This window comes from Semicossyphus pulcher, unplaced genomic scaffold, assembly GCF_022749685.1.
Source record: "Semicossyphus pulcher isolate SPU_LCO1_2020_fin unplaced genomic scaffold, fSemPul1.0.p SCAF_20, whole genome shotgun sequence".
NCBI classification, from domain to species: Eukaryota; Metazoa; Chordata; class Actinopteri; order Labriformes; family Labridae; genus Semicossyphus; species Semicossyphus pulcher.
In genome coordinates this window covers 6858460-6871457 of record NW_027211694.1, presented here as the reverse complement: position 1 = coordinate 6871457, position 12998 = coordinate 6858460, and the positions used below count along the sequence as shown (strand labels likewise).

General features: G+C 40.5%; 1 protein-coding gene and 3 non-coding genes across 4 annotated transcripts; 1 reads left to right on the top strand and 3 right to left on the bottom strand.

Moving 5' to 3' along the window:
• Positions 1-867: 867 nt before the first annotated feature.
• On the bottom strand, positions 868-11752 carry ttll1 (tubulin tyrosine ligase-like family, member 1). Its single transcript, XM_069671093.1, has 10 exons — positions 11666-11752; positions 11408-11531; positions 10657-10865; positions 10387-10567; positions 10133-10270; positions 9875-9983; positions 9461-9604; positions 7694-7780; positions 6808-6971; positions 868-3075 (listed from the first exon to the last, which is right to left on the bottom strand). Exons 2-10 carry the CDS (start codon positions 11518-11520, stop codon positions 2946-2948), a joined length of 1275 nt encoding a protein of 424 aa, XP_069527194.1. The 5' UTR covers positions 11521-11531; positions 11666-11752; the 3' UTR covers positions 868-2945.
• On the top strand, positions 3279-3365 carry trnay-gua (transfer RNA tyrosine (anticodon GUA)). The gene is given in 2 exon segments: positions 3279-3315; positions 3330-3365. It is a non-coding gene; the product is annotated as a tRNA-Tyr (tRNA).
• trnay-gua (transfer RNA tyrosine (anticodon GUA)) lies at positions 3672-3773 on the bottom strand. Its single transcript has 2 exons — positions 3737-3773; positions 3672-3707 (listed from the first exon to the last, which is right to left on the bottom strand). It is a non-coding gene; the product is annotated as a tRNA-Tyr (tRNA).
• trnay-gua (transfer RNA tyrosine (anticodon GUA)) lies at positions 8853-8939 on the bottom strand. Its single transcript is given in 2 exon segments — positions 8853-8888; positions 8903-8939. It is a non-coding gene; the product is annotated as a tRNA-Tyr (tRNA).
• Positions 11753-12998: the final 1246 nt, after the last annotated feature.

Sequence of the window (12998 nt, the reverse complement as noted above, 5' to 3'; positions counted from 1 at the left end):
ATTTTCAAAATAAAACGGAATGCCTTTTTATATGACACAGTACCAAGGGTGAAAGGCACAGGTACAAACAAGTACATTTACGCTAGTTAAATGTTAGGTTTTAATGGAATATTTATAAAGTGTTATTTAAGCATTACCGGTATGCAACTTCGAAATGTAAAGCCTTTCATAATGAAGTTAAGGCAAGTGTATGTGCCTGTATTGTGAAATCCCTTAACTTCCGATCTTGCAAACTACAAAACCGGCGAGCTTTACGCAAACTGTGGAGAGGCGCGGCTGTCTGACGTCACGTCCCTTGCAAAGTTTCTCTGGTTTCTTTATCCTGAGGCACTGGTTCCCACTGTGGGGGCCCTGCAGAGGCAACTAGGGGTCGGCAGTAAAATGAGAAGTAGTGTGATTTCTCTTAAACTCCCTCAAAGTGCTTAAAGTGTTCTATGACTCAAGACTTAAGAGGTTGTGCTTAAAAACAGCACACACTCTAGCAATTAACACTGTTAATTATCCATTAACTACTTAATTATAATCAAAGACAACTGAGTTCATAAACTCATGTCACAGATCATATAAAACTTAAGTGGTATTGTAAAATAGCTTGTGTGCTGGTGCAAAAATACATCAAGCGAGAGGTTATGAGTGTATAAACACGAATTCAGCATCTGAAAGATTGAAAGGTACAGATAAAAGAAATAGATCAGAAATAGGAGGCTTAAACTGTTGCTTGCAATTAACCTCTTTACCCACACGTATAGTCTTTCTTTAAAGAAGTCATACATTAATTCTGGACTCTGAACAGTGATATATTTAGACAGATGTAGCATGTCTAAAGTGCTATTTCTGCTTCATTCGAAAAAAACTTTCACTTCAATGTACTGGCAAGGCATTTTATTGAAAAGAAGCCATTAAATGGAAAAGATGCATTTCTCATACAGAAAATTTCAGAACCTTAAAACTCAAACAGAAAAGCTTTATGTCATGTACCCTACACAAGCTGCACACCTTATATCCACAATAAAGGAAACTAGCGGCTAACGCCAACCCACTGGTGTATTTGACTACCGGAACATCTCAGACCTCAATTCATCTTTCAGTAAACTGGTCTCGAGCACTGGAGGATGTTTTTGATTACAGTCAAATAACAACATAAACAGATCAGATTGTAAAGGGCATTTGGTTACAGATCTCAGACCAACACGTCTATGGCTTGCACACCTTGATAAGCTGCTATTCTGCACGTAGCTCCAGGTTCAGGAGGGAACAACAAGGTGGGGATGGTGTCAAACCTTCAAGGTTAGGAGCACGAACATAAAGGTCATTTGCCTTTTGAAGGATTGACTTGTGATTAATCTAAACTCCAGACAGATTAGATTCATCAAAGGCTGTCGGGGCCCTCACCACAGAGAAGTGACAGGAAACCTAAATACAAACAATATAATTCCATTATTTAAATTGTGCAAATTGAAATTTTATGACATAAAGAAAACAAATAAATTGATTATTTCATGTTCAGTTGATATTAGTCGATCAGTTTGCTCTTTCACATCAAGAATTAACCATTTAATTTCACAAACGTATTTCTTTACCACAGTTGAGTTCTTCACGATTTGATTTCAGATGTTTTGTCTTGAACCTTTTCGCCACCTTACTTTTATCCACTGACAAAAGACACACAGACAAATAAGGTGATAATAATGAAAAATCTTGATCATCAACTTTCTACTGGATTTAGGGATGAGCATGCTCAGAAAACTGAATCAAACAACCCCCCTTTTTTCTCTAAAAATCACCCTTATCGTTACCTTAGTAGTAAAATAACTTTTACATGGTTTAAAGTGATAATCTCGAAGATTTTCATGTAAATAAATGTCTGTTAAATCACTATCTATCGTCAGATGAAGGCAAACAGTCTAAAAAGAAAACCGTCAGCGAGGAAAATCAAGAGTTACAACCGGAGCAAACCGTGGACGTCACGGGAAGTGTGCTCCCGCAATTACCGTTTATCGCCACAGGTGCCGCCAAAGAGTACAAAACTGAGACCTTCGAGATTACCATTTTAAAATACCACAATGTTTACTGCAAAAGAAAAATACTGCAATGATTTTCAAACACCGTCCAGCAACTACTTCAGTGTATCAAAAAAGTAGTACCAACGTTCCAACAATTCAGCAGTTGCAGGAAATAAACAGCTGGAAGCTAAGAGTGCGTACATTCCCAACAAAATATTTGCCTTTAAGATTGTGCAGCAGATATGGTCCAACTCAAACATGTGATATAGATTTAATACATAAGCAAAAATAAAGTAATAAAGTGCGTTCAGCACCGATTACAATCATGTAAATGAACCCCCCTGCATACATACTGATAATGCACTTATAAAAACATTATTAAAGTCTTATTTGGGGGTCTATATACATTTAGTAGCTCATTTACTTCCTATCATTAAACTATATCTTCATACCCTTTGCTTAGTTAGTTCACCTAAATCTCTATTTTTATCTTTTATACCATTTTATCTCACAGTTCCTCCTTTCTAGCACCTGTGTGTCAAGGTAAAGTATCAGGACTCATGCATAGTTCAGGTTCTTGAAATCCTCCTCGTTCATGTTGGGAGATTTTTGTTGAGTGAAGTTTTGTCCTTATCTTCACAGAGAGCTTTGGGAAGTTGACCTTTAGCCCCGCATTCATCATCTCTACCTTTTCAGTTACTCATTCATATGAACAGGCACAAACTCCGGCCTTTAAACTCACACAATGTTGATTTTCCTCCCCTTCATCAGTCGAGTCGTCGCCCCCTTGTCCCCTCAGTTAGTGACACATAGAGACAGGGAGCAGTCCTCCAAATAGTCCGGCTAAAAAAAGTCTGTGTGGTTCTTTTTTTATCCACTGCGCCCCACAGTTTGGACCCTGTAAAGATGTACAGGAAGTCTTTAAGAGTCAGCAGTATCACCTCACTTCCAGGTTGCGGCAGCGGGACGAACGCCTGCACTCCCCTTGGTGCCCTTTGACCCCAGGGATTGACCCGAGCGGCTCCGCAGCTCACGCTCTGCATTCTCGCTCTGCGCCTGCTCCTCGTCGTACCTGCAGGAGTCACAGACAGAGGAATCAGGGGAAGACATACGTGTTAGGGGATTCCTGCTGCCCCCACTCTTTGCCTCGACATGAGTATGTAAACAAGAGGCTTTACTCAGACAATAGCCCCCTGCTCGGCACTTAATCCCCCTTACCCTCACTATTGTGTGGACACAACTGAGAGTGGGCTTTCTCTGCTTTCAATAGCCCTCCCTTCGATAGCGGAGTTGGTAGAGCGGAGGACTGTAGTGGAATTCCCAGGCATCCTTAGGTCGCTGGTTCAAATCCGGCTCGAAGGAGAGACATTTTAGCCATGCAGCGGCAACCATGCATGAGTGACGAGTGGTGGGAAGTGTTTTTTTCTAACTTTGGACGAATAACCCGACAGAACAACAACAAAACAAGGTCTTTGTAAGTCACTCAAACATAACTGACATGTTTTCAGTCATTATCAGTATCATTTCTTTTTGTGCTCTTCACAAGAATCAACCATCGCCAACTCAGTGACATTGTATAGTACAGTATTGATCATGGCAGGTTTTTTCAACTGTACGTTGAGAAATATCCACCTTAAACTACTACATCACAACACAGTCAAAAGTCACTCCTTCGAGCCGGATTTGAACCAGCGACCTAAGGATTCCTGCACCGCTTTCAGCGGGTACATCCACTACAGTCCTCCGCTCTACCAACTGAGCTATCGAAGGGAGACACACACTGAGGAGATAATGGTCAGGAAATGTCACATCCTAAAGAGCTCAGAGGTCTGTTATAGTCATCTAAATCATTGGACTCACAGCATGCAGGCACAGTTTAGCACACAGAACATATTTGAGTTGGTCTCTGTTGACAATAAAAGAGTAAAGACCTGCTCTAAAGGTAAAACTGACGTAGTGCTAGATAAATCATTCAACTATAGTTTACACGTGTATAGTGTTATTGATCCTCTCTGTTTTTCTCAACTGTAAGTTGAAGCATATTCACCCTAAACTACCACAGCTAAAAGTCACTCCTTCGAGCCGGATTTGAACCAGCGACCTAAGGATACCTGTGATCACCACTTTCAGCGGGTACATCCACTACAGTCCTCCGCTCTACCAACTGAGCTAAAGCTGGGGAACAATAGTCTGTATGGCGGGGGGAAGAAAGAGGAAAGAAGGGGAAGAAGGGGGAAGGAAGAAAAAGAGGGAAAAGAGAGGAAAAAGAGAGAAAAAGAGAGAAAAGGAGAGAAAATGAGGACTCTTAATGGCTCTTCTGCATGTGAAAAGCCCCTCCAGCTCATAATTTTTTATAATAATTCCAGAAATCACCCAAATGTTGAATATTTGTGGTTTCTGTAAATAGGAATTATGGATCCAAAGGTCGCAGGTTCAATCCCTGCCTGGATCAACACAAATTTCACCCAAAGTGCTTTGGATTGTTTAGATTAAAAAAGTGAAATAAGTTAAATGAGTTATATGAGTTATATGACATAAGAAAACACTTATTAGTATTCAGATTTAGTGAAATCAATACTATTTGTCATTCTGTATTTTATTATGCATTCATGATGTGCAGGAAAGTGATAGTGTGATTTTCATTTCACCTCAGTTTTTAGTTTTATTGTTTTATAGTTTTATTGACATTAATTCAAAGAACTGTATAAGTTATAAGACATTATTCCGAACTAATGAATTGAAAATATTAGCTTTTATTGTCTCTTTTCCATCTAAGTAATTTTATAGTCACAATATTGTGTTATCATCTGCATGGTGGGGCAAAAAGCAAAACCTTGTTTGACTCCTGGTTTTACACTGAGATTTAAATAAGTCAAATGAAAGAATTGTTGTAGAAACAAACCACATATTTATTATAAATAGAAAACACAGTGAAAACAAAGACGTCCCACCCCCCAAACCCTCTCTTTCACGCACCCCATCTCCACACACACGCACACAACATTATAGAACGACAATTAATTGAACACAACAAAATAAATAAGAAAAATTATGCCAAAAATTATTAATCAAATGACTCCAGTAGTGCAAAGAACACAATAGTGAATAAATACAATACCAAAAAAAAAGAATAAAATACAAATGTCTGCCCTTTTCCACTAAATGTCTTCCAGCCACTGCTCCAGTGGCATCCCTGCGTGGGTCTGACAGTAGATGGTCTGTGGCCGCTTTCTTCGGTGGCTACACTTTCTTGGGAGGCTAAAGAGAAGCAGAAACATTAGTATAAAGAATACAACATCAACAATCTGCACATGACAATTTGATATTAGTTTACAAATACCTTCTTAGTATTGAAACCACAGTCACATGTCTGTGGGCCCCTGAACAGAGTTGCCTGCCCCCTCAGCTGCATTGGGCATTCCTCAATCTGTAATATTTCATGACAACAAATAAGCAAGTGTCTTTTTAAAAACATTTAGCTTCATCATTTATAACTGTATGCTAATTGCTTTATACAACTCTACCTTCTGATAGAGGTCATGCCACTTCTTCTGGCGGGGAGCAGGCCTGTTTCTTGCATCGGACGGCCAAACACCTGCGGCAGCAAACCTCCGCAGGCGTCACATCCATTCATCATCACCCATAGTCCTGTGTTTTTGTTGTGTTGAAGCCATCTGTGGCCAAAGAGGAGAAAAAATGTACACTATCAAATCCCACCATCTTAACACATAATGCTACCATCATAAGGTAAGATAAGACAGAACAAAGTCAATGTTAATATAGTATAGATATGTGGAATTAACTTATTCACAACTACTAATAAAACATAGCGATTAAGCATGGAATATAGGGCAAAAATACATAAACGAAGGGTACAACAGGTAAAAGTAAGGGTCAGTAAGGGTCATGTTGTGTGTAATAATTCAAGTTTCATTAGAAGTATATATAAGTTATAAGGTCATACTGTAAACAAAACACTGTTACTGTGAAATTGTTATTTAGCCTACCACACAGCAAAACTCCCCATTCTTTTTTAGTAACTGACCCCTCCCTCCACGAGATGTTAATAAATAATCAATAAGCTCATGAAATAGGGCAATGTTATATTCTATATATAAAAAACTTAGCCGAAATGGCCTCAACAACGTTAGTATCGAGGTGATACGACAACGACGTGCGGAGATACAGGATGCATGACGATGTAACACGACAAAATACAATACAAACATAACTTACGCGTCTCTAACGCTGACAACAATAATCATTGTAGTGAATGAAGACATTGACCGTGTTAACCAAGACGACTGTCGGTCTTTTTTTTTTTTATACCGACAACTGGATTTGACACAAAGACGCTAACCACAATGGCGCGAACGATCAATATAATAATATATGGATGACAATAGTTGTATTGATGCCATTTACCTTGAGATTGAGAGCTGAAATTCCGCTTCGAGTTTGAGTTTGCCGCCGCATCCGGTTCCCCGCAGAAAGTTGGACTTGCGTGGCTAAGATTGGCTGAGAGCAGGGAGGGGGGCGGGAGCTAGAAAGCTGAAATCCCCCGAGCGCCATTGGTTGGGAAAGATGAAAATTCTGAAATCCCCGCGACGCGATTGGCTTTGAAAGCTGAAATCGGGAGGACGCGATTGGAGGCTGGGAAACAGTCGGACGGGGGTGCGGTGCCGCTATCGAAGGGTGCGACACAAACAAAAAACAGAAACCGCTTTGATCTCAGTAACAGGAGAAAGCAAACTTTCACTTTTTGACTTTCGACATTGCCGAATTAGATTTTTATTCCACTCACAGGACGTGATAGTTGCCCATGGCCTCTCGGGGCGGGCTGCGATTCCAGCGGCAGTCTGGGATTTCCCCGTTGGGCGTGACGATGTTGAGAGTGTCGTTGATGAGGTTGTACTTAAGGATGCGGTCGTTGGCCGTGCTGGAGGTCAGCGAGGGAGAGGCGTTGACCTGAGACAGACACAGACAAAGAAAGAGCACATTTGCATTTAAAGAACCTGGTGATCAGTAGGGTGGGATCTGAGAAGGCATTGTTTAACTTCCTCCTATTTTGTTCTTCATTACCTGTTAATGACAGCTGACTACTTGAAAACACTTGTATACTTGCAGGAGTAACTAACAAAGGAAGAGTTCCTCAATAGGCTTGTGGCACATGTCTCTCGCTGAGGACCGTCTATGCCCTACAACCAATTCTATGTCGCCCAGAATAGGGACGGGATTGGTGTCTGTTAGCAGAAATAGTTCAGACCTAGCCTGGAAACCCAGCTGTCTAAATGGGTGCAGTTAAATCTGGCAGTCTCAGAACAAGACGAAATATTTAAGACAGTAAATCGATGACAGATGCATCCTACTTTACCTTAAAAACTAGCCAGCAAACAGCCTGTATCAGCCTGTATTACTTTGTGCATGCTCAGTTTGACACCACTTTGCATGACACACCTTCAGCACAGAGAGACGCACGCAAACATCAACCTCCAGGGCATTTAAAGTTGCTTAACACTCGAGGAGTCACTGTGTAAGCATGTTAAGTATCTACTGCCTTGGCATAATATAAATCTTCAGGGATGAGACAAAGATTACACCACACACGCTCATTTACAGTCAATTATACTCTGTAATGTGCGTGTGTCGGTGTGTGTGCTTGTCATAACTCCTCCTTTTAAATGACTCACCTCAATAAGCCACGGCTTCAGCTTGTCATCAATAATGATGTCATACCCGTAGCATTCAAAACAGTGCTTGTCGTTGTTCATTACAGGCTGTGAGGGAGAAAAGACTGGGTTAGAAGAGGGAATACTTTATAGGTGATAATGAGCCGAAGGGAAAGGTGTGAGAAGAGTAAAAATGGACCTGTGGACGAAGCTATTCAGAAACAAAGAAGTGTGTGGAGGCCTGAGAGGGGATGTGAGTCAGATCAGTTGGTAGAAAAGGGAAGTGAGCACTAAGTGGAGCGCACCGTTCGCGTTGTGGTGTTTCTACAGCTGTGTGTTTGTGAACAGAACGCAGAACGCCCAATACTAAAAACAGTACCACAAAAGGAACAAAAACACAGGTGCTTTTAACTCCACTATAGTTAGACGTAAACAAAAACTTGAATTAGTGAGCAGCCCCTTTTACCCTGCCAGTTCAAGGCATGATTATTACTTATTATGTTCCGTCTTCTATGTAAAACGCACGTTGGCAAGATGGTGGGGCAAAGCCGTTCCCCCTCATCGTCAACATCGGAGGTAGTAACAGAGGCGAAACGGCATCTGTGTAAACAGCTGAGCCGAAAGGGCGGAACAGTGTGTGTGTATGTGAAGCAAATGCTGTTTGTTTACACCTCGTGCACGTTTTGCTTCCGCAACGCAGTGTAAAAACACACACTGGGGCGGCTTAACACCAGTGTTTCTTGGTCCAATGTAAAATGGCAACGGCTGCATGATGGCGGAGCTTCATTACGGCGCTGAGGTGGAAACGCAGTGTAAAAAGGGCTAGGGAATGAGTCGGTGGAAAACTACAAAACTTAGCACAGCTGTTCTGTTGCTGTCTTCAAAATACTATTAATTGTTTTTAAAAAAAAACAAACAAATATTATGATGATAAACTATGAAAACAACATTGGATTATTTACAAAATGCATCGTCACTAAGAGTAGTAGAAGTCAGAGACCAACATTTAGTTCTAGTTAATGAGTTACAGCGAGTTTTAGAAGTGTACAGTAAGAGTGTTTGCTGTTCTTATCGGCTGCATGTTGAACCATTTGCAATCTATACTATTTTCTTACTTGCACAAGCAGTTTATATGTGCTGTACAATACGGCAGACCAGCACCCCCTCGCTTAAAAGTCACTCCTTCGAGCCGGATTTGAACCAGCGACCTAAGGATGTCTAGGGTAACCACTACAGTCCTCCGCTCTACCAACTGAGCTATCGAAGGGTGCCTAGAGTGAATACAGAGTGCATACAGAGTGCTAAAATGCTGTTTATCCACAGTACTTACCAGCTGTTCATCAGACAAAGTTGTAACAAATGTATAACAAATGTATTAACTTAACTGAGCACTCCTAGTGTAGTGAAGTCAGGGAACAATGTGTAACTCATTAACAAGTTTAGTAGTGAGTAAAATAGTAGGAGAGCAAACAGAAGTCATTCTGCCTTTTATCTATTGTGTGCTGAGCCGTAAGTGTGCACATTGAGTATAGAGTAAGAGTGTTTATATCTGAGGATTTCACTGCTATAGTACATTGTGTTTTAACTGTGGACTATGGGTTTAAAAGTCTCTCCTTCGAGCCGGATTTGAACCAGCGACCTAAGGACGTCTACTAACCACTACATCGAAGGTGGACATCTCAGACTCTATGGAAATAACATAAAGAAATCACTCTTACTGTAGAAGACAGTCTAAGATACATTTTGTGATTTTAAATACCATGCAGGAAAGTATTCATGTCCACTTACAGCCACGGCCTTCAGCGACTGCACCACGATCCAGTGGATCTGGTCAAACAGTCGGCTGGTCACCTCCTTCCCTCTGGTGCTCTCTAGGTACAAACGGAGGTTACTGACCGTCCACTTGCCTCCATGGACGTGGTTGTAGTCATCCTGCGTTAGAGGTACACAGTCTAACTAGATATTGAGGTTGATGGTTTTTTGCATTGAGTTCCATTGCAAAGAGACATGCAGATTAGCTAGGGTCTATTTTGTATTACGATGCATTATGGGAAATGTAGGGTCATGTGTTTTTTGAGCTTGACACATACTGGGACTAAGGGTCATTAGACCCCATATGTTACACAAGTGCAATATTGAACTGGTGAAATAGCCCTTTAATATTCAGAACAACTTATGACTCAGACAGTATGTTCTACATACCCCGTGTTTTTGGATGGCCACATTAGTGAGGTGAACAAACATGTTGTCCAGTTCACTGGTGCTGGGTGTGTACTTCACTGTGCAGAACCTGCAGAAGCCGAGCTTGTACCTGAAGACCAAACCACAGGGAGAGATTAATCAGGGCTGCAACAAACCTTTTTCAATTAAAGGCAAACACTATAACAAGCAAGCTGTCTCCCATCACATCTATATATTAATTAAATACTCCTAGATTGTGTTCAGTGTCTATTAACCTACATGTAGCATTTCAGGGGCCGATAAGTTGTCACCAGAACGTAGAGACGCAGGTCAAACTTCTTCCCTCCGATCAGCAGGGGGTTGTCGATGTACAGGGAGATAACGTAGGCCTCCTTGCCACTGGACGCTGCTACAAAGCTGGAGGCAAAAAGCAAGGAGAGGCCAAACAGTATTCAGGTAATTTAGTCAAATAGGACTTTTTCACTGACTGGCCTGGTTTCATCTGGCCTATGATGAGGTCTTCGGTAACTCACGTGGAGGTGCGGCTGTCTCTGGACCACTTCTTAATCTGGGACAGTTTGTTGATGAGGAAGATGCCTTTGCCCTGAGCCTTCCCGCAGGGCTTCATGATCCACGTGCTCGACGGGTTCTTGCGGAACTCCTCCACAAAGAGATTATAATCAGCCGGGAGCATAAATGTCACAGGGACAAAATCTGCAGAGCAAATAGAGACAGTTAATAAAGACATTCAGAACAGTACGCCTCTGGATGGTTCGTGAGGTGAACACATTTATGTTATATACCTAAATAAATGTATTTCCCGTTCTCGTCTTTCTCTGCCAGCGGGCTGCTTTCCTTTTCCAGGTCCTTGCGATAGCGTTTGATGTTCTTGATCATCAGGTCCTTCCGGGTCAGCTCGTAGTGGTTGGGGAAGTGGTTAACCATCTGTTCATCTGACAGGCGGTACCCAGTGTCCACGCTGAACACATTTCTGATGGTCTGGATGCTCATCCTGCATGGGAGTACAAATTAAAATGCATTATGGTGATGTAGAAAGTCTTGAGCTTTGAATTATCATTTAATAATTGATTTAAAAAAAAGTTTAGCTAAACGTAAAAAAGATTTGTGCAGAGATAAATAGTTTCTTCCTGTTTCCAACCTAAATATCATCTCATGACTCCTCAGATTTATTTGACGGCCCTTTGGAGGGGCCCAATCTTCATGCTGGGAACTCCTGGACTAAACTACATAGCTGCATACTGCATTACATGGCTAAAACTAGCTCCACCTTTCCAAACTACAGGGATAATATGCTATGTATGCATGCATGCAGCTGTAATAACAATGTAATCACCCATTTCCTGCAAAATGAGTGATTTTACTGTGGATATTTGTAGTGCATTTGCTGATAATACCTCTCTGTAGAGTTTTCATTCCAGACATCTGTTGGAACTTCAACATTAGCAACGAATATGAGTATTTTTCCACTCCTTCAATATGGTGCTTGCATGATAAGTATCAAAGATGCAGGTGCAATAAAGATAGAAAACCTACCAGTAGAAATTCCAGTCGTCGTTTTCTGTGACTTGAATCCATTCCCTCTTCTCAAAGTTGTTGATGAGCACAGATTTCTCAATATCTGTCACCCACTTCACCTTACCGGCCATTGTGCCTCCCACTAGGGTGGAGCACAAAACAACAGGTAAACAGATAAAAAGCAGATAAATAAACACATAACACTAATGGCAGAACAATGCACACGAAAAAGGAAGAAATACATGCAGCTGCCATGCACCAAGACAGGTCACCTACCTGCAAATCAATGTCAGGAAACAGCCAGTCATCAGCATCAGCTAGCCGGGCTGGCTCAGTTAGCAGGCTGCTGAATCCTCCCTGTCCTGCTGCAGAGGCTGGGCGGACATCACCCCGAGAGTGATGCAATCTCACCAAACAGTCTCTAGCTAGCTAAAGTCATCATGAAACACAGTAGCAAGACAGCGTGTCTGCAGCGCCCATAGCTCAAACTAACAACAAAGAACTGCTTCCATGTTAGCAGTTTTATTGCTAACAGCTACATTTATTGATCCAGGCGTCGTGAAGCTGAACCCAGTGACAACGCCCACAACGGTCAAACTGCTCTTCACAATAAAAGTCTAAATTATTAAAATGTAATAACATAAATATTCGAGAACAATACTATGCGACTTAATTAAAGTATATTGAAATTTTAACAAGAAATATCCAAGAGACCTTTAACGACGTCGTTCTGGGCTGGGTCCTTCCGGGAGAATTGCCTAGCAACGGAGGACGCAGTGATGTCATTGCAGGATGTCATTACCACGGCGTACCAGCAGGGGTCAGTGTTAGACAAAATATTGAATAAAAACTGAACCTTCCTGTTGATTTCTAATATTACTAAGTACAGTATATTTTACTGCTCGAAATGACGGTAAGATACACTTTTAAAATGTGTTGCACTTGAAGACAGGAAGTGTAGGAACCATAAAATGTTAGCTTTGTCAGATATTCTTAATTTTTAATGAAAACCAATCAAATAGACAAACGTAACATAACAAAAAGATAGCTAATTCTGGTGGTTATCCATGTAATTCCCCAAAAAATCTCAGGTGTAACAATATTGGGTCAATGATATAACGTTCTTTAATAATATTGTTAATAAAATAGATAATTTGTTAATATTTTTAAAAAGTTCAAAATTAAACGAAATAAAAATAAAACATTAAGGCTTTAGCATTATTATTTAAAACAATAGAGGTTAGATAAATATTGGATGTTGTTCTGCGTCTTACGTTTTTTATTTTAATTTGTTTAAGTGGAATATGGTATAGGTGACAGGGCAAGACCATTGCTTTATTACTATAATATATACAGTTAAGTAATAAATGACCTAGCATTTTATTTAACATAAGTTAAGACATAATATTCCAATTTAAAAATGATATATAAAATAGGTGAATATCAGAGAAAGATCTCTGTTATTGTTATTATAATAAAAAATATTATTGTTTGTAGATGCAAAAAAACATTCCTTAAACATAGCAAGAGTTGTAACCATTTTATTGAAAACAAATCTACAACATACCTTATAGCAGTCATTAACTGTTTTTTTAGTATGAGCAGATAG

Bases quoted from the DNA above. Each gene is read 5' to 3' on its own strand.
- ttll1 (XM_069671093.1), bottom strand. From the start codon at position 11,520: ATGGCCGGTAAGGTGAAGTGGGTGACAGATATTGAGAAATCTGTGCTC. The intron at 10,568-10,656 runs GTATATAACATA...TTTGCTCTGCAG, and splicing joins CGGGAAATACATTTATTTAG to ATTTTGTCCCTGTGACATTT. The intron at 7,781-9,460 runs GTAAGTGGACAT...TCTCCCTCACAG, and splicing joins AGTCGCTGAAGGCCGTGGCT to CCTGTAATGAACAACGACAA.